Source organism: Salvelinus namaycush, chromosome 6 (genome assembly GCF_016432855.1).
Source record: "Salvelinus namaycush isolate Seneca chromosome 6, SaNama_1.0, whole genome shotgun sequence".
Taxonomy (NCBI): domain Eukaryota; kingdom Metazoa; phylum Chordata; class Actinopteri; order Salmoniformes; family Salmonidae; genus Salvelinus; species Salvelinus namaycush.
Window position 1 is genome coordinate 14,527,031 of NC_052312.1, and position 20,828 is coordinate 14,547,858.

General features: G+C 45.1%; 1 protein-coding gene across 1 annotated transcript; it reads right to left on the bottom strand.

Moving 5' to 3' along the window:
- Positions 1–14,880: 14,880 nt before the first annotated feature.
- LOC120049511 lies at positions 14,881–17,437 on the bottom strand. Its single transcript, XM_038995764.1, has 6 exons — positions 17,398–17,437; positions 16,946–17,293; positions 15,898–16,248; positions 15,578–15,709; positions 15,370–15,404; positions 14,881–15,018 (listed from the first exon to the last, which is right to left on the bottom strand). Exons 1-6 carry the CDS (start codon positions 17,435–17,437, stop codon positions 14,881–14,883), a joined length of 1,044 nt encoding a protein of 347 aa, XP_038851692.1.
- Between the last annotated feature and the right edge of the window lie 3,391 nt (positions 17,438–20,828).

Below are 20,828 nucleotides of genomic sequence, written 5' to 3' on the forward strand. Positions count from 1 at the left end.
AGGCCCAGTGATGTTCACCTCAGCAGGTCTCACTCAACACTGAGCTGCTCTTTCCTGTCACTCACACCACAGGAAGTGATGCATTCCTCACTGGCCCCTCCTCCTCTACCTCAGGCCCAAGGGGATTTTTGACTACTACAACTATTAACTATATTACATCAGTTCTTTATCAGTGCTACAGTACACTGATATCAACATTAAAACATTTGACACTATCTTCTGGCAGCAGAAACAACATTCGATTATTTGACCTTTAGCTGTCTTCTTATTTCTGGACCTCTTCTGAAGGAAACTCAGTGCAATGTAGTTCAGAGAGTCTGGATCCTGATCCGGATCCTGTAGAAAACATATAATAATATTAGAGCAGTGGTGGGCCGTCAGGGCCAGCAAGGCCTTCTCTGCTGGCCTAAACATCATCAGAATATAAAAAAATATAAAAATATATTTTCCCACAAATATGTATTAAATTATTCCCCAGAGTAAGAGTTATACTCTTCATTTCATAGCTTTCCTCTTGGTTGCACTGCTTCCAGCCCCAGGTTGAGATTTGGAGGACTGGTCTTTATGTTAAATCTTTTATCCAATCATATTCAGCCATCATGTGTTGCCAGGGGTCAAAAATCTGCCCTCAGGCCTTCAGAATCAACAGTGCGGGCGCTTGTAGCTTAAAGTGAATGGAAATGAAAATTTTGTGTCAACCAATCAGCTTTAGAGTTGGCTATTGTACGCCTGCTGGCTGGCTCCAGTGTTACACAGGAGCCAGCTAGCAGGCGTAGTGCGTGCACGTCTTTTGATTGGATTACCAATATTGAGAGGCAGGTCCTATGGGCAGGTCTATGCAGAACTAGGAAACTGAATTTGATAAACTAATTAATTCGCGTACTACTAAGCTGTTTTTTCAATCCACAATGGCGGAAGGAGGAGAAGATATCGATTTGGTCGAGGATATAATTATAACGCCATTCTCAAGACGAACTTTTCAAGAAAAGTTAGACATTGTAAGGAGAGGTCGCCCGACGCCGACATCTAAATGTATAGTGTTGTCACGTTCCTGACCTGTTTTCTTTTGTCTGGTATTTATTTAGTTGGTCAGGGCGTGAGTTGGGTGGGTTTGTCTATGTGTGATTTTCTATGTTGGGATTTTGTGTTCGGCCTGGTATGATTCTCAATCAGAGGCAGCTGTCAATCGTTGTCCGTGATTGAGAATCATACTAAGGCAGCCGGGGTTTCACGTATGTTTTGTGGGTGTTTGTTCCTGTGTCAGTGTTTGTGCCACACAGGACTGTTTCGGTTTTGTCACGTTTGTTGGTTGTTTTGTATTTTGAAGTGTTTTGTTGACTTTCATTAAATAATGAACACTAACCACTCTGCGTTTTGGTCCTCTCCTTCTGTCAGCGAGGACAGCCGTTACAGAAACACCCACCACCAAAGGACCAAGCGGAGTGGAAAAGGGCAGCGACAGCAGCAGAGACAGACACAGGAATGGACATGGGAAGACGTCTTGGACGGCAAGGGTTGCTACACATGGGAGGAGATCCTGGCTGGAAAGGATCGCCTCCCATGGGAACAGCTGGAGGCAGCGAGGAGAGCAGAGGCAACCGGAGAGAGGAACCGGCGGTATGAAGGTACGCGGCTAGCACGGAAGCCCGAGAGTCAGACCCAAACATTTCTTGGGGGGGGGGGCACACGCGGAGTGTGGCAAAGCCGGGTAGGATACCTGAGCCAACTCCCCGTGCTTACCGTGGAGTGAGAGGGCGTCGTACTGGTCAGACACCGTGTTATGCGGTAAAGCGCACGGTGTCCCCAGTACGCGTGCTTAGTCCAGTGCGGGCTATTCCACCTTGCCGCACTGGCCGGGCTAGGTTGGGCATCGAGCCGGGTGTCATGAAGCCGGCCCAACGCATCTGGCCTCCAGTGCGTCTTCTCGGGCCGGCGTACATGGCACCAGCCTTACAAATGGTGTCCCCGGTTCGCCAGCATAGCCCAGTGCGGGCTATTCCACCTCGCCGCATTGGCAGGGCTACGGGGGCCATTCAACCAGGTAAGGTTGGGTGGGCTCGGTGCTCAAGAGCACGTGTCCTCCTTCACGTTCCGGTTTTTCCGGTGCCACCTCCACGTACCAATCCTCCGGTGGCAGCCCCCCGCACCAGGCTGTCTCTCCGTCTTCTCTCTCCAGTTGCTCCCACCTGTCCAGCGCTGTCAGAGCCTTCCTCCTCTCCAGCGCAGCCAGTGTCTGAACTGTCTGCCTGCCCAGCGCTGTCTGAACTGTCTGCCTGCCCAGCGCTGTCTGAGCTGCCTGCCTGCCCAGCGCTGTCTGAGCTGCCTGCCTGCACAGCACCGTCAGAGCTGTCCGTCTGTCCCGAGCCGACAGAGCTGCCCGTCTGTCCCGAGCCGTCAGAGCTGCCCGTCTGTCCCGAGCCGTCAGAGCTGCCCGTCTGTCCCGAGCCGTCAGAGCCGTCCGCCAGACAGGAGCAGCCAGAGCCTTCCGCCAGACAGGAGCAGCCAGAGCCTTCCGCCAGACAGGAGCAGCCAGAGCCTTCCGCCAGACAGGAGCAGCCAGAGCCTTCCGCCAGACAGGAGCAGCCAGAGCCTTCCGCCAGACAGGAGCAGCCAGAGCCTTCCGCCAGACAGGAGCAGCCAGAGCTTTCCACCAGACAGGAGCAGCCAGAGCCTTCCGCCAGACAGGAGCAGCCAGAGCCTTCCGCCAGACAGGAGCAGCCAGAGCCTTCCGCCAGACAGGATCAGCCAGAGCCGTCCAGCCAGGACCAGCCAGAGCCGTCCAGCCAGGACCAGCCAGAGCCGTCCAGCCAGGACCAGCCAGAGCCGTCCAGCCAGGATCCGCCAGAGCCGTCCAGCCAGGATCCGCCAGAGCCAGCCGGCCAGGATCCGCCAGAGCCAGCCGGCCAGGATCCGCCAGAGCCAGCCAGCCAGGATCCGCCAGAGCCAGCCAGCCAGGATCCGCCAGAGCCAGCCAGCCAGGATCCGCCAGAGCCAGCCAGCCAGGATCCGTCCCTCAGTCCGGTGTTGCCCCTCAGTCCGGTGTTGCCCCTCAGTCCGGTGTTGCCCCTCAGTCCGGGGATGCCCCTTAGTCCGGTGCTGCCCCTTAGTCCGGTGCTGCCCCTTAATCTAGTGGGGTTAATTTGGAGGAGGCTACGGAAGAGGGGATTGACTATGGTGGGGTGGGGACCACGACCAGCGCCAGAGCCGCCACCGTGGACAGACGCCCACCCAGACCCTCCCCTAGAGTTTATGCTGGTGCGCCCGGAGTTCGCACCTTAAGGGGGGGGGTTATGTCACGTTCCTGACCTGTTTTCTTTTGTCTTGTATTTATTTAGTTGGTCAGGGCGTGAGTTGGGTGGGTTTGTCTATGTGTGATTTTCTATGTTGGGATTTTGTGTTCGGCCTGGTATGATTCTCAATCAGAGGCAGCTGTCAATCGTTGTCCCTGATTGAGAATCATACTAAGGCAGCCGGGGTTTCACGTGTGTTTTGTGGGTGTTTGTTCCTGTGTCAGTGTTTGTGCCACACAGGACTGTTTCGGTTTTGTCACGTTTGTTGGTTGTTTTGTATTTTGAAGTGTTTTGTTGACTTTCATTAAATAATGAACACTAACCACTCTGCGTTTTGGTCCTCTCCTTCTGTCAGCGAGGACAGCCGTTACAAGTGTCTAGAGCCATGGCATCATAATGATGGTAATAAGAGGTGGATTAATTCGGGTGGGACTGTGTAGGACCTCACTGAAGGCCCAGGCCCCAGGCCCACGGCACGCCACTGTATTAGAGGTATCAAACAAATCTCAATTAAACACAAAATTTAACCTTGGTATCTAAATAAGGAAAGAGTCATTTGGGTCAGTACACAAACAGTTATTCAAAAATAAATGTTACATTGTGCTATACCATAGAGACATTTGGTCAGACAGAAATACTTTGAAAATGGGTATGTGTGGTTTGCTCTCAATTTGCTCCCAATAATATGCGATATACACCTTGTAGAAAACGCTTCTGGTCATCCATGTCACGGATCCCTCCGGAACTTTAATTACGCACACCTGTCCCCTATTCCCACTGATTAGTACTCCTATAAGTGTGCCCTTTGGTTTCCATTGGGCTGTCCATTATTGTTACAATGTCCATTGGTGCGTGTGAGTGGGTCCGTCCGACGACGCAACTTCAGCAGCCACAACTGGCCCGTCCGATGCCGCTACAACCGGTCCGTCCGACGCCACTGCTACTGGTCCATCCGACGCCACCGCAAATTCGGCAGCGGCAACTGGCCTGTCCGACGACAACTCGACTTCGGCAGCTGCATTCGGTCCTGATCGACCCACACTGCGTTCCTGTGATCGTCTTCGAGACCGGTGTCGTTGCGCTGCTTGTGCAGCGCATCAGGGGGGGTACTGTCACGGATCCCTCCTGAACTTTCATTACGCACACCTGTCCCTTATTCCCGCTGATTAGTACTAATGTTAGCGAGCTAGCTAATGTTAGCCACCTATCTAGAATTCGTAACATATCATAAGTTTAGCAAATTTGTGACATATTTTACATTTTGCAAATTCGTAACATACAATACGAATTGTAATTCGTAACATATCATATGAAATGGTATGAACTTATTTAAAAACATCTTTTCACTTTGTCTTTATGGGGCATTGTGTGTCGATGGGTGAGAATTGTATTAATTTTGAATTCAGGCTGTAACACAAGTGCTGAATAAGTCAAGGGGTATGAATACTTTCTGAAGGCACTTTACATGAGAAAGATAGAGAAACTCACTTTCTTTAGATGACTCTGGTATTTCCTCAACATCGAGATTTGTGAAAATAAATAATTATAATGATAAAAAATATGTCCAGCAATGGTTTGCCTTTGTTTTATGATAACTCCTGATTAGCCATATAAATAGTTGAAAACACAAAGTCCTACATTAATGATTATAATCATTGATATCACATTTACATGTTAGAAATGAGGAAGAAGTGCTGCACTGAACATTCTGGTTATACTTGATGGATGCAGTCAATCTTACTCTGTCTCCATGTTAGATTCAGCAGTAGCTTACTTACTCAATCCATAGAGCAGTAGAGCTGGTAGGAAGGTTATGGACATTCTGTCTGTAAATCTATTCTGCTCTGTCTGGTTGTGAATCAGAGAACACCTCTGTATTCACGCTGAGATCACAGTGAGATCAAAGGTGATTTCATTGGTAGGGGGAGTGGTAGTTGGTATTGGACTACAATGTCTATTTACAGAAAGCAGAATTGACAGACATTTTATGTGGAGTGTAAAAACAGAAGTGTAGCACATTTATGTTGAATCAAAATGGAGATAGGTGCTTGGGTTTGGTTGGGTTCATAGGTGACAACAAGACTTCACCCTATCAGGGTTAGTGCTCGTAAGGCTATATTTGTACAGATGGATTAATTATGTTCAAACTAACTATCCACGAGCCTTAACACTAACCCTTAACCCCAGCCCTAACCCTAACCCCAGTCCTAACCGTAACCCTAGCCTGACTGAAGCTACAGCTACAAAGGTAGACAGGTCTTTTCAGAGACAGCTGTTTTTGTGAGAGGGGGAAGCTGCAGTCCAGTATGACGACTGGAGTATGGGCGAGTGGGTGTGTCGAAAGGAAAAAAGATGGCATGTGGAAAGGAGTTGGTGTGTCTAAAGCTAGTTTAGTTTTAAACAAATAATAGCGTATTTTCTTTCATAAAACTGACAATTGTTTCTTTTTATTAAAAGCACTGTTGCTTCATGTGTTTGCTTACTGTGACTGTCACCCTGATATTGGCTACAAGGTAGCTCCTTCCCACGCCGTTTGACGGACAATAGTACTAGGCAAGGGAGAGCAAAGGGCACTGTGTCCTGGTGTTATTGATGTTGAGTAGTAGACTATTTGTATGTATCAAGGTGACATCTAGATGCTTATCAATATTAGTTATTTATATCCTACTTGAATTTTTTTCCCGTGATGGTAAGAAATGGCCACGTTAGCTACCGCCGGCGGCACGACCGTGCTATAGCTACCCAGTAAGAAACACTGATTTAGTGCCTGGTCTTGTTCACTATGTTCTGCCATCTGGGCATTGTAGAGGGAAGCTAATATTTTGTAGCTTAAACCATTCAAACCACATTTGTAGGAAGAAAACAGAAACCTCTTGCAAACACATCTTTCGGTTTACTAGTGTAACCCCGGTAGTATGAACCAAGCACAAATTGTTTTATTTTATTTCAGAGTTTTTCTCGCAACCCCATTTTCAAATCAGCCAACCCAAAACAGGTGTCCCTTAGTTTGGGAAACACTGTACTAACCAATAATTTCAGGTCATCACTGGCTCTAGCCTTGTAGTTCCTGTTACCTCACACTGTGGTTGATGCACTTGTCATCTTTCTAATGTCAGTTAGACCATGAAGAACAAACTGCAGTAAATGGGCATTACCTGACATCTATAGCAGTGGAGGCAGTGGAGGCTGCTGTGGGGAGGACAAATTATAATAATGGCTGGAATGGAGCGAATGGAATGGCGTCAAACCATGTGTTTGATGTATTTTATACCATTCCACATATTCCGCTTCAGATATTATCACGAGCCCGTCCTCCCCAATTATGGTGCCACCAACCTCCTGTGATCTATAGAGAACTCTTTTCACACATTTGAGTCAATCTCTGATGCAGCAATATACTGTGGTTGAAGTGACCGATCACACATAGGCATGTTGTTCATGATGAACTTTGGAGAAAACGTATAGTAATTATTACTGTTCTATTTCATTTAACATGAAAATATAGTTCATTAATGTACATATTATTTTACATACAGTGTAAAACCGATCAATTTGGTGTTATTTTAATGAACAGAAAATTGTGTTTTTCTTTAGAAAACAAGGACATTTCTAAGTGACCCCAAACTTTGGAATGGTAGTGTATATCTGAAAGGTATAAGAATGTTAATCATCTGATTATTCATGACTTTATTAACGTCAGAGTTCACTGTTAGAAGTAGAACAGATGATACGGTAAGCTGTCCTCTTACTTCTCTCTGCTGGTCTCAGAACAGCCAATCAGGCCTGGGGACCATCATTCCATTCTCATCTGACAGACAGAACGACTAGTATTTATACTGAGGAGTATGGTCCTCCGCTTCCTCCTCTGAAGAGCCTCCACTGTTATACACACAATGGGTATCTATCTACAGAGGAGGACAATGACACGACACTGTCTGGCCATCTCTCAGTTATTTGCAGTATGTAGAGCCAGCTGTAATGATGCAAAGATTACTATTGAAATAGAGATTGATGTCTTTGATTAATCAAAACATGTATATTTTTCTTGTTTGTTTCTTGCTTTTGCTAGGTCTGATGTTTGAAAGACCTTTATGCTGGAGACACAGTTCATTTGGAATGCTTCATCACTGGGAACCTTGGCAACTACTTCAACTGGTTCAAAGTGACAATGGGGCAAGTTCCAGTGTTGATCTAATCTCTGTATACTCCCTCCAACACTGCAGCGTTCTTTGGAGAGTTTAACAATTTTGCTTTGCTACAAGGAAGAGTGGAACCAGTTTTGGGCTGACCAATTCAGATGCCAGGCCATTAAATGAATCATTCTTTATTATCACCAAGCTGGAGAGGTTCCAAGAAACTTCATGCACCAAGTAGTACACGTCTGTCAGGAGCTCTCACATCCACATTCACTTAATACTATTCCCAAACACACTCAGTAGTCCCAGACTACAGTATTCCCAGCCTACAGTGGTGCCAGACCATAGTGGTGCTAGACCACATAGACAATTCCCAGAATTTCCTATAGACAGCTGTCGGTGGGGCTTCTCTACCCTTTCCACGACAGTACTTCATCCACAATTACTAAATTACCCCAGCAACCTATATGAATGTGAAGCAGTATAACGTCAGGCAAAATATAATGCCAAATTCCTCACCATGCTCACCCCTAATAAATAACAAAACATATATTTTTTGTGTTTTCTTGTTTGGTGTAATATTAATTAATGACATTGATATATGACATTGATATATAATATATTTGTATAAAGTATAAGAAAGTCAAACGTTAGCACACATTTATCCAGAGCTCTCCTTCACAAGAAAGTGTGTGTTGCTATCAGGATAATAATGGTATGTTGTTCATAAATCCGTGTTGATTCTCTTGAGAATAATACATACATACATTTGAAAGGAGGGAATAACGTTTCATACATACATTTGAAAGGAGGGAATAAGGTTTCAGACCAGAATATCCCCAACATATAAATTATAATAACTGTAGCTACATTTGGTGCCCCTGTTGTGGAATATTCTAATCAAGTGAGAGAGACTTTGTCGTTTCTTCAAACAATCATCTTTTTTCAATATCAATGAATTATTGCAATAATGAGACTAGTCAACCCAACAGTCTTGACTTTTGGGCCCAGAGCGTAACCGATAATAAAAAAAACTGATCTTATATAGGACCTAAAATGCTGAGTCAGGGCTGGTTCCACCCCTCCCTTAAGCCACCTTGGTCCATCTCCTGGTTATCTACACGGGATGTTGTTTTACCCCAAAACCGGCTTAGTTTCCCAGATGCCAGTGTAACCGGTGTGAAATGGCTAGCTAGTTGGCGGGCTGCGCGCTAATAGCGTTTCAATCGGTGACGTCACTCGCTCTGAGACCTTGAAGTAGTCGCTTTTCTGGAGCGATGGGTAACGATGCTTCGTGGGAGGCAGCTGTTGATGTGTGCAGAGGGTCCCTGGTTTGAGCCCAGGTAGGGGCGATGAGAGGGACAGAAGCTAAACTGTTATACCAGGAAGATGAGACGAGAGATCGTTCTAAACTCTTCCAGGCTATCTCTATCTAGGGTCACACACACCACATCTTGTCTATGGAATGCCAGCTTTAGGTTTTTATCACCAAGACATTGTCAGCTCAAGCTATCCCTAGCAAAACCCATTAACGTGACCATACGCCCAGACTAACTGCAGGAAGCTAGAGTGGAAACCATCTCTTTACATAAACACATAATTAAACAGAACATAAATGTCCTACTATTTGTTAAGTATATAATCCTTAACTATTAATATCAAACAAATCAGGTAAATATACATTTTTCCTATCACGATACATAAGGACAATACATGTGAGGACAATACATCATTTTCAGAAGAAAGAGGAGGAAGGGAAGCGCTACTAAGGTACACTATAGTATATTTTGGTAGATAGAAGGTGCTCTTTGGTAAAAGGGGTAAATTGGTCATCAAAAAGAAAGGAGGACCAAGGCACTCTTCATATAATTAATTAAAATGCCTTTATTAGAATGGCATGTTCAATAGAAACAAAGTTGTTTAAAAACCGACGCGTTTCGGCTGCATGGCCTTCGTCAGGGAGTACAGAAAAAGGAGAATACAATGTCCTCTTTTGAAAGGCTTTTCCAATTAGCCCCAATTAGCTCTTTTAAATGTAACCAGTGCAACCATTGCAGTAATATTGCACAGAAAAAGTATTTTGTTGACACAGCTTCTAAAATGGAGTATTACCTCAAGCATTTTATTAACTGCAAAACCACTCATGTCATCTATAGATTAGAATGTCCACAGTGCAAGGTGTTCTACATTGGACGGACAAAGAGACGCCTTCAAGATCGCTTGGCGGAACACAAGTATGCCATACGGGTAGGCAATGAAGACTACCCCATGGCAAGGCACTACAAGTCCTTACACCATGGCAACCCTGCCTCCCTACAAGCTATGGGTATTGATCATGTTCCGGCCTCTATTAGAAAAGGGGACCGTCTTAAACAGTTAAACCAAAGGGAACGTTTTTGGATTTACAAACTACAGGCCACTAAGTACCCTGGTTTAAATGAAGATATGGATTTCTCACCCTTCCTGTAGGGTCGTGATGGGTCCATTTGCTGTCATCTAGTGGACATTTTGCTCAATTGCCCTCAGCTATGTTTGGACTGTTGTTCATGTTTTGCTGTGGTCTAGTGTACTGTGGAATATATTGCTTTCTTGTTCTGGACACTTCTCCCAGTCATGGTTAGGGTTGGAACTGCCTCTCTGGATGTTCTGATGCTTCTAGCTTGGAGTTGTATGCTCATGATAACATAGCTACAGTATTTCACCTTTTCATGTGTATATTATTGCTTACTAGGTGTGTCCAATTTGGTAACCACTCCCTCTTCTAATTAGGGCTAATTGGAAAAGCCTTTCAAAAGAGGACATTGTATTCTCCTTTTTCTGTACTCCCTGACGAAGGCCATGCAGCCGAAACGCGTCGGTTTTTAAACAACTTTGTTTCTATTGAACATACATAATTTTCAGAATTGTATAAAATGTTATAAAATGTATAAAATGTTTGCATCGGGGTTGTAATGGTTTTCTTCCATTGGTGAAGGAGAAGACCAAAATGCAGCGCGGCTAGTGTTCAACATATTTAATAAAGAATGTGTGAACACTACAAACAACAAAAACAATAAATGTGAAAACCGAAAACAGTCCTATCTGGTGCAGAACACAAACACAGAGACAGGAAACAATCACCCACAAAATCCCAACACAAAACAAGCCTCCTATATATGATTCTCAATCAGGGACAACGATTGACAGCTGCCTCTGATTGAGAACCATATTAGGCTGGACACAGAAACAGACAAACAAGACACACAACATAGAATTCCCACCCAGCTCACGTCCTGACCAACACTAAACAAGCAAAACACATAAGAACTCTGGTCAGGACGTTACAGTACCCCCCTCCTGAGGTGCGGACTCCGAACGCACCCCTAAAACTCAAGAGGAGGGTCTGGGTGGGCATCTGTCCGCGGTGGCGGCTCCGGCGCAGGACGAGGACACCACTCTACCACTGTCTTTGTCCCCCTCCTTAGCGTCCTTTGAGTGGCGACCCTCGCCCCCGACCCTGGTCTAGGAACCTTCACCAAGGCCCCCCCTAGATAGAGGAGATAGCTCAGGACAGAGAGGTAGCTCAGGACAGAGAGGTAGCTCAAGACAGAGAGGTAGCTCAAGACAGCGAGGTAGCTCAAGACAGCGAGGTAGCTCAAGACAGCGAGGTAGCTCAGGACAGAGAGGTAGCTCAGGACAGAGGGGCAACTCAGGACAGAATGGTCGCTCCGGACTAATGGCAGCTCCGGACTGAATGGCAGCTCCGGACTGAATGGCAGCTTTGAACTGAATGGCAGCTCCGGACTGAATGGCAGCTCCGGACTGAATGGCAGCTCCGGACTGAATGGCAGCTCCGGACTGAATGGCAGCTCCGGACTGAGTGGCAGCTCCGGACTGAGTGGCAGCTCCGGACTGAGTGGCAGCTCATGACTGGAGGGCAGCTCCTGACTGGAGGGCAGCTCATGACTGGAGGGCAGCTCCTGACTGGAGGGCAGCTCATGACTGGAGGGCAGCGCATGACTGGAGGGCAGCGCATGACTGGAGGGCAGCGCATGACTGGAGGGCAGCTCATGACTGGAGGGCAGCTCATGACTGGAGGACAGCTCATGACTGGAGGACAGCTCATGACTGGAGGACGGCTCATGACTGGAGGGCGGCTCATGACTGGCGGGCGGCTCATGACTGGCGGCGGCTCATGACTGGCGGGCGGCTCATGACTGGCGGGCGGCTCATGACTGGCGGGCGGCTCATGACTGGCGGGCGGCTCATGACTGGCGGGCGGCTCATGACTGGAGGGCGGCTCTGGCAGCTCCTGACTGGCTGGCGGCTCTGGCAGCTCCTGACTGGCTGGCGGCTCTAGCAGCTCCTGACTGGCTGGCGGCTCTGGCAGCTCCTGACTGGCTGGCGGCTCTGGCAGCTCCTGACTGGCTGGCGGCTCTGGCAGCTCCTGACTGGCTGGCGGCTCTGGCAGCTCCTGACTGGCTGGCGGCTCTGGCAGCTCCTGACTGACAGACGGCTCTGGCAGCTCCTGACTGACGGACGGCTCTAATGGCTCGGGACAGACGGGCGGCTCAGATGGCGCTGGGCTGACGGACGGCTCAGACGGCGCGGGGCAGACGGATGGCTCAGACGGCGCTGGGCAGACGGATGGCTCAGACGGCGCTGGGCAGGCGGGCAGTGCAGGCGGCGTTGGACAGACGACCGACTCTGACCTGCTGAGGCGCACAGTAGGCCTGGTGCGTGGTGCCGGAACTGGTGGTACCGGACTGAGGGCACGCACCTCAGGGCGAGTGCGGGGAGAAGGAACAGTGCGTACAGGGCTCTGGAGACGCACAGGAGGCTTGGTGCGTGGTGCCGGAACTGGAGGTACTGGGCTGGAGACACGCACCACAGGGAGAGTGCGTGGAGGAGGAACAGGGCTCTGGAGACGCACTGGAAGCCTGGTGCGTGGTGTAGGCACTGGTGGTACTGGGCTGGGGCGGGAAGGTGGTGCCGGATATACCGGACCGTGCAGGCGTACTGGCTCCCTTGAGCACTGAGCCTGCCCAACCTTACCTGGTTGAATGCTCCCCGTAGCCCGACCAATGCGGGGAGGTGGAATAACCCGCACTGGGCTGTGTTGGCGAACCGGGGACACCATTCGTAAGGCTGGTGCCATGTACACCGGCCCGAGGAGACGTACTGGAGGCCAGATATGTTGAGCCGGCTTCATGGCACTTGGCTCAATGCTCAATCTAGCCCGCCCAGTGCGGGGAGGTGGAATAACCCGCACCGGGCTATGCACACGTACAGGAGACACCGTGCACTCTTCCGCATAACACGGTGTCTGCCCGTACTCCCGCTCTCCACGGTAAGCATGGGAAGTGGGCGCAGGTTTCTTACCTGCCTTCGCCACACTACCCTTTAGCCCCCCCCCCCAATACATTTTTGGGTGAGCCTCTCGGGCTTCCAGCCGCTCTGCCTTGCTAGTGCCTCATAATGCCGCAGCTCCGCTTTCGCTGCCTCAAGCTCCGCTTTGGGGCGGCGACACTCCTCTGGCTCTGCCCAGGGTCCTTTACCGTCTAGGATTTCCTCCCATGTCCATTCCTCCTGGTACCGCTGCTGCTGTCGCTGCTGCCTGTTTCCACGCTGCTTGGTCCGGGTTTGGTGGGTGATTCTGTAACGGTTTTCTTCCATTGGTGAAGGAGAGGACCAAAATGCAGCGCGGCTAGTGTTCAACATATTTAATAAAGAATGTGTGAACACTACAAACAACAAAAACAATAAATGTGAAAACCGAAAACAGTCCTATCTGGTGCAGAACACAAACACAGAGACAGGAAACAATCACCCACAAAATCCCAACACAAAACAAGCCTCCTATATATGATTCTCAATCAGGGACAACGATTGACAGCTGCCTCTGATTGAGAACCATATTAGGCTGGACACAGAAACAGACAAACTAGACACACAACATAGAATTCCCACCCAGCTCACGTCCTGACCAACACTAAACAAGCAAAACACATAAGAACTCTGGTCAGGACGTTACAGGGGTCTTCAGGGTCTTACCCTCAATGTCCAGCTTGGTTCCGTTTACTTGAGTTCCTTCATTGGCTATAGAGAACCACACAACATTTAGACATTCTGATGGAAGAAAATCTGAAATTCAAATTATAAACATAGTTTTCTACTAAACTTTCTGTTTCTTCATTGACTTTGAATCATGAGATACACACCATCTCCAAAATAGTATTCATTGTACAAGATTATTCTACAATGATATGATCCAACATCAGTATGGGCAACATTCCGTAGGGTCAAATTAAAACTCTAGTTATCCTTATGTAGCTCAAAAGAAGATGTATTTGCAAAATCTCTCTGGAAATGCACCATGTTCCGGTGTGTTTCAGCCATATCCAGGATAGCACTGAGTCTACCATGGAGAAGCGTCACAGATCACAGAGTCACAGATCCCCCTATGTGTACCGATTCTGTCCGCACAGGCTGTAATATAATGGGATGCATGGTACAATCTGGAACACACAGGAGAGAGGACATAGTTGGAGAGGAAAATGTTTGCCCAGGTGAGGACTGGCCATCTGGCATTTCGGCCAAATGCCAGATGTGCTGGTACATTTATTGCCTAGTGTGCCTGTCTAACTTGGGTTTTTTGCAAAATGATAATTATCTGGCTAATAATGGGGTCCTCGAGGAAGAAAAATCTGGATTGTCAGAAATGCCAAAGCCCATTTCTGGTCCCAGTCCACCTGTATTTGCCCAATGTGTAAATCATTCATAGAGAAAGGACTCATGTTTGGCTAATTGATGTAGATGTAAAATTAATTAATTCACATCCTAATTTGCATAAGAGTTACAGTAAAGCCATGTCAATAAGTTGAGCCAAGGTGCAGGACAATGTCAGAGAAATGGACTAGGCAGTCTAGATATGCACACACTGTACTTACTAGTAGGTCTATTTTTACAGAAAGTCTATTTTCTGTGATTGGTGGGAGATATATCAAATCACACCTTTCCTGGTAAGTGGGTGAGCAGACTACACTTCTTACAAAGAGAGCATTTATGGTAAATAATATATATGTATATCTATGCAGTATGTGTAGTCAGAGATATTCTCATGATATGCAAGTACCAGGTCTCTCCTAAATATTTGTATATGTGGTTGCAGAGATGTTCTGTAGACCGCGTGTATAAAGAGATGTACAATGTGTATAAATGAATGGTTTATTATGTTAAAAACAGACAGTCATACAACAGAAATAGGATTCTCTATTAGATGATTTCTTACAAGCTGTCAAAAGTGATGGCTATTTAAGGCATTACAGGATCATTATATAAATCTAACATATAGACAATGTTCAAATTACAGTTTATTTGTTGTGAGTAAAATGCCATACTAATGTCAGTTACCAAAAGCAGTTTTATTAGGCTACCAATAGTTCTTGGAGTCTTTGTGACAGTGATGATATCTTTCACTGCTGCTGAAGGTGCCTGACATCAGAGTACACTGCATCCTCTCTGCTGGTCTTCTCTCTCACTCTTCTAGAGGAGAACTTCTTCTTGGGGGTGAAACTGACAGCTGCATAGTTCAACACGTCACTGTCTTGATTCTGAGGGGGGTGGAGCCATGAGGAAATACATTATGATGACAGCATGATCTACTATATAATGTTTCTATTCTCCTGTGGAAGAAAACACTCTACAAAAGACATGACTGTTCAGACTGTACACCCACTACAATGACCTGACAGTCAGTGGAACAGTGACAAAAGTTCCATGGAAAAATGAACAAAGATAAATAGGCTACATCTAGTACAGTGACCTATTACTTCCAAAAAAGCTTAATAACATAAAAAGCACACAAACTGAATACTAGCTGTAAGGAAAGTTAAATAGCAGTTGTAAAGAAACACTTGTAAAAACTGATAATATACTGTATTTATACATATTGACAAAATTACCTGATTGCCAAAGGACTTTGGGACATCTGTCCTCCCTTGAAAGATTGAAATAGAGGAATGCCAGCAATGAATTTGAAGACAATACATTTTTCTGTTTAACCTCATGTAGTTAGTCAACTATGCGTATAAGTTGGAAATTGAATTGATGTTTGCAGAATGTACATTTTATTAACATGAAACATTAAACTTGATATAAAGTAATACATACCTCTGCTATCTCTATTCAGAGTATTGCACAGCGCCCAGACCAGTAGAAGGGTCACTATCCCCAGAACGATGTTGGACACCACCAACAACAGAACAGTAGGACTCAGATCAAATGGAGAATCATGCTCTGGAACTGTGGAGAACGTACTGGTATTTTGTATTAATTAACCCTTAGTTGTAAGACCATCAAACAATAAAATAATGCACCAATAATCTAATGGTGGTACAGCTCTATCTTGTTGTGACAAAAGTATGTACTTTTTTTAGGTTAATTCTTATGAATATATCATTGTGTTTATTTACAGATTAAATGGGAATTACCTTCAATATCCATCTTGGTCCCGTTCCCAAACAGTATCTCCCCACATGAGGCCACAGCACAGTAGTAAGTCCCAGCATCAGAAAGGCTGAGGTTCCTCTTGAGGAGGTTGTAGACACAGCTCTGGGTAGGAGACCCATCCTGAGGTCTCTTCTCACACTGATCACTCTTGTCTCCATGGGTGTAAATGATTCCTGGATGGGATTCTCCTGACCCATGTCTGAACCAATATACACTGTGTTCTCCTGCACAGGTCTTAGTGTGTATTGTACAGTTCAGAGTCACAGAGTCTCCTAGCTGGACTGACTCAGAACCAGGCTGCTGTACAACAGTATCACTGTTCAACTGAGCACCTTTGAAATGAATAAATCATTATTCAATATTACATCCATAAAAAAAAATTTTTTGAATTTACCAGCATTTGTTTTCCTCTTACAACGGATTCTTCTGATACTGGGTATGGTCAAATGCACACAATAATGTGATTATCGTGGATAGTCAGAGTAATATAGTAGTTAGATTAAAATGTTTATATGCTTTGCAAGAAAAACGATGTTCCTAATAATCCTGTTTACATGGACACATCTGAAATCAGGCTGCAGAAAATTGCCAATAAAAAGAAAAATGTATACCAGAAGGAGCATGTTCATTTTGGAGAGCATATTTCATTCTGAGTAAGGACATACGAAGTTTGTAGCTATGTGAAAACGACTTTTAAGACGCATACATTCAGTTGTTCCCGAACTGACTTTCCTCGTGCTGAAGGGATAGACTTTCTCGACTGGTGCTAGCACATGCACAGATCAAATACACCACCAGACCGCCAATTAAGGTGATGACATGTCCTAATAATTCTACGGATTTATCAGAAAACCAGGTGTTTTAGTCGGCGTATGCTTACTACGATTACGACCTTACGCCAATTAAGATAAGCAGAGTAAGGTGTTTGCATGACTAACACCATACTCAGCCTTCTGCCATAATCAGCTTAATAACAAATTATTAGTGTGCATGTAAACGTACTCGTTGTAAATACTGTGTTATCATTACCTTTAACCATCAAGGCAGTTCCAGGTCCAAACTCTACAAAGTTTAAGTGCAGAAGTCCACAGTAGTATATTCCAATGTCCTCTGGCTTCGTAGCAGATATAGTTAGGTGGCATTTTCCTTTTTCTATCAATACACCAAAACGCCCGTTTCTAAAGTTACCTAAATATTGTACATGTTTGTAAAAGATCTCTGCCTTTGCCACACACTGTAGTTTCTTGCCAGTGGTCATCTTGTACCACACCATGTGATCAACATTACTGGTTACATGGCATTCAACTGTCACGTTGTCCCCCAACTTTGCTGCTAGGAATGGAGCAGGCTGAGAAATCTCAGATGATTTGGTCACATCTGAAACAAAATCAGGTATTTCCATTAAGAAAAAGACAGTATACCAAACACTTATTATTGAACCCAGATTGAAGGTAGACTTTCTTAGGAAATGTGTCACTTACAGGAGTTGCAGAGAAGAAGAAAGACCAAGAGCTCAACCATCTTTTCTTCACCCCAAGCTTTTCTGGAGCAGGGGTGATTTGTTAAGTGCATCCTCTACTAAGTCACAGACTCACATATCTTATGTCTGATTGGTCAGATCTAGGTGGCATCTGATTGGTCTGTCAGATTTGTATGTTCAGCTCAACATCTGATTGGCTGCCGAGTAGGTCATATGTGGAACAGGAACAGTCTGTCTATGAAGTTTGAATCAGTGTCACTTTGCAAGAATGGATACAAGAAAATACAACCTGAAAATATGATGTTTGGATCAGAGGGTCACCCATGTTGTGAGTAAGGAAACTCAAACCTACTTAGGGACTTCCCTGTCTTTACTTTGACTTCACAGATCACCTAGAGGGAATTTTTTTTAACAGTTTAATATATCTAAACGTAACATATAACATGATGAAAATACACTAGGGTGTAATAACAAACTCATTAAGGAAGCAGTGATTTCTGATCAGAAACCTTTATTCAATTAGCATATTTAAGACATTAGAGAAACAATGAAAGCCTACTCATCGAATATTCGAATACATGTTGCTTCTCTAGGTTACAAGTAGAGCTATTTCCTATTTTATTAGCTATTATTTGCATCCAAAAAGCAGTTATTTTACCAGTCATCACAAGGCCTTCGAAGTTATCTCTAATGTATATGGATGTGGTTTGCGTTCAATGTGGTGAGGTTCTTCCCATGTCTTACTCCTGCTGAAGGCACATGACCTCAGAGTACTCTGCATCCTCTCTTCTGGTCTGGGCTCTCTCTCTTCTGGAGGAGGGGCTTTTCATGGTGGTGAAACTCACAGCTGCATAGTTTACCACGTCACTGTCTTGGTTCTGTGTGACAGAGGTGGAGCCATAACAAGACATTATACTGGTCACATCTACTAGATAAACCCTTTTGAGATGGAGAAGAACGTGATACCACAAATAGTTTACCTGATTGACTGGTGGGGTTGGTGATCTATCAGTTTCATCTTCAAATTAAAAACAAGAAGGAAAACGTATTACATTTACACGCTATCTCGCTGAAACAATCAATATGGTTTGGACATCGTAAAAAATTATAGTCAATGAAAAATTCCACAGCAGTATATTACTGTAACTAGTCATATGCAGGAAACATGCAAAACAACAGTAAGCCTGACTCTACCTTCAGGCCTTTCCTTGCATATCCAACATGTCAGTAGAATGATGACAATCACAAACACAATGTTTGATATGACCAGTGCAAGAGCAGTGGGAGTCAGTGGGACATCATACTCTGAAACCAAACAATTACATGATTTATTATGCCATTATCTAGCAATACAACATTAAATGAATATAGTAATAGTAATTTCTTCAGGTAACATGACACAAACATGTTTTATAACCTCTTAAGGATCTGCCCATTTTTTTCAATTTTCGCCTAAAATGACATAACATGTTTAGATTTGGGTTTCTATTAAAAACTAAGTGAAAGAAATGACCTTGAATGTCCAGCTTGGTCCAGTTCCCAAACAGTATCTTCCCACATGAGGCCAGAGCACAGTAGTAAGTCCCAGCATCAGAGAGGCTGAGGATCCTCTTGGGGAGGTTGTAGACACAGCTCTGTGTAGGAGACCCAGCCTCAGGGCTCTTCTCACACTGATCACTCCTGTCTCCATGGTGGTAAATAATTCCTGAACAGGATTCTCCTGAGCCATGTCTGAACCAATAGACACTGTGTTCTCCTACACAGGTCTCAGTGTGTATTGTACAGTTCAGAGTCAGAGTCTCCTGGCTGGACTGACTCAGACACAGGTTGCTGTATAACAGTCTCTCTTTAAAGTTGTGCCTGATAACAAAGTTAAATAACAGATCAAATGTGATAAAATAACTAATTACAAATATTCGGAGGACATACTGTATGTAAAGTAGTTCCCAATGTCCTCTTGTTTTGTGTCAGAAACGTTGAAGTGAAATGTGTTTTTGCCATCCAACACAGAGAATCACCCATCATCAAATTCGTTGTAGAATTGCACATCACTCTGGTACTTGGAAGATTTAGCAATGTATTGAAGCACAGTTCTGGTGGTGAGTTTGAATATGTCAATTTCTTCTTGTATTTTTAAGCTGAATGTGACTAGTGTGGATTCATCCTTTACAATACATAAATACAGCTCATACTGTCTACAATACAATGTACTACAGCCGTCCACCTGAGGGCTTGTCCACCTGAATGTACAGTATAAGACAAAACCACAAGCATCAATGGATCACTTTACTTCATCTGTTGTTCTTGCCATTGTGGTCCATGGGAGTCATACAGTAGTTGTGACCTTGTTGGCCACATGTTATGACACTGTCATCCTGTAGGACTTCTATGACCACCACACAGTCACTTCATAACACGGAGAAACATCTACAGAAAACATGATAATAGTCTTTGCTTAGCCAGCAATATCTCATATACAAAGTATTATCCAATGTATGGACGGATAAAAGCCCTCCCATGATATAAATATGAGGAAGCTCTTTCTTCTTGTCCCAGATGATGATACTTTACATCACACTTAAAACTGTCATGTGCGTGAGGCAAAGTACTTCATATGTCTAGGTCCAATGACCCAATAGAAAGTTCATTGTGGTTTTTGACAGATTTTAACTGAATATATATATATAGATATCAAGCTGCCTCATGAAAATTGTGGTCTACTGTTTCTAAAATGGGCAACTTCAAGAGCAAGTATAGAGTATGTGTACAACTAACTGACACCACTGAGACATCCTGCTGGAAACCACATAGAGAGAAAGTCAATGAAGAAAGACAGAGAAAGATAGACAGAGAGAGGTAGAGAAAGAGAGAAAGAGAGAAAGACAGAACGAAAGAGAGAGAGAGAGAGACAGAGAGAGAGAGAGAAAGAAAGAGAAAGAGAGAGAGGGGAGAGAGAGAAAGATAGAGAAAGAGAGAGTGAGGGAGAGAGAGAGACAGACAGACAGACAGACAGACAGACAGACAGACAGACAGACAGACAGACAGACAGACAGACAGACAGACAGACAGACAGACAGACAGACAGACAGACAGACAGACAGACACAGACAGACACAGACAGACAGACAGACAGAGACAGACAGACAGAGACAGACAGACAGACAGAGAGAGATAAAAATAAGAGAGTGAGAGACATTTCCCTCAGATTACACAGATCCACAACGAAGTCCATGGAGAATAAGAGCACCTCCTCCCAGCTGCCGACTGCACTGAGGCTAGGAAACACTGTCACTACCAATAAATCCACTATAATTGAGAATTTCAATAAGCATTTCTCTATGGCTGGCCATGCTTTCCACCTGGCTACCCCTAACCCGGTCAACCGCCCGGCACCCTCCACAGCAACCTGCCCAAGCCCCCACCATTTCTCCT

What these genes read in the sequence shown, in the direction of transcription:
- LOC120049511 (XM_038995764.1), bottom strand. Translation starts at nt 17,437, where the DNA reads ATGGTTGAGCTCTTGGTCTTTCTTCTTCTCTGCAACTCCT. An exon ending in TCTTCTTCTCTGCAACTCCT is followed by an intron (nt 17,294 to 17,397) that starts GTAAGTGACACA and finishes ATTTTGTTTCAG; the next exon opens with ATGTGACCAAATCATCTGAG. An exon ending in GACCAAGATGGATATTGAAG is followed by an intron (nt 15,710 to 15,897) that starts GTAATTCCCATT and finishes CGTTCTCCACAG; the next exon opens with TTCCAGAGCATGATTCTCCA.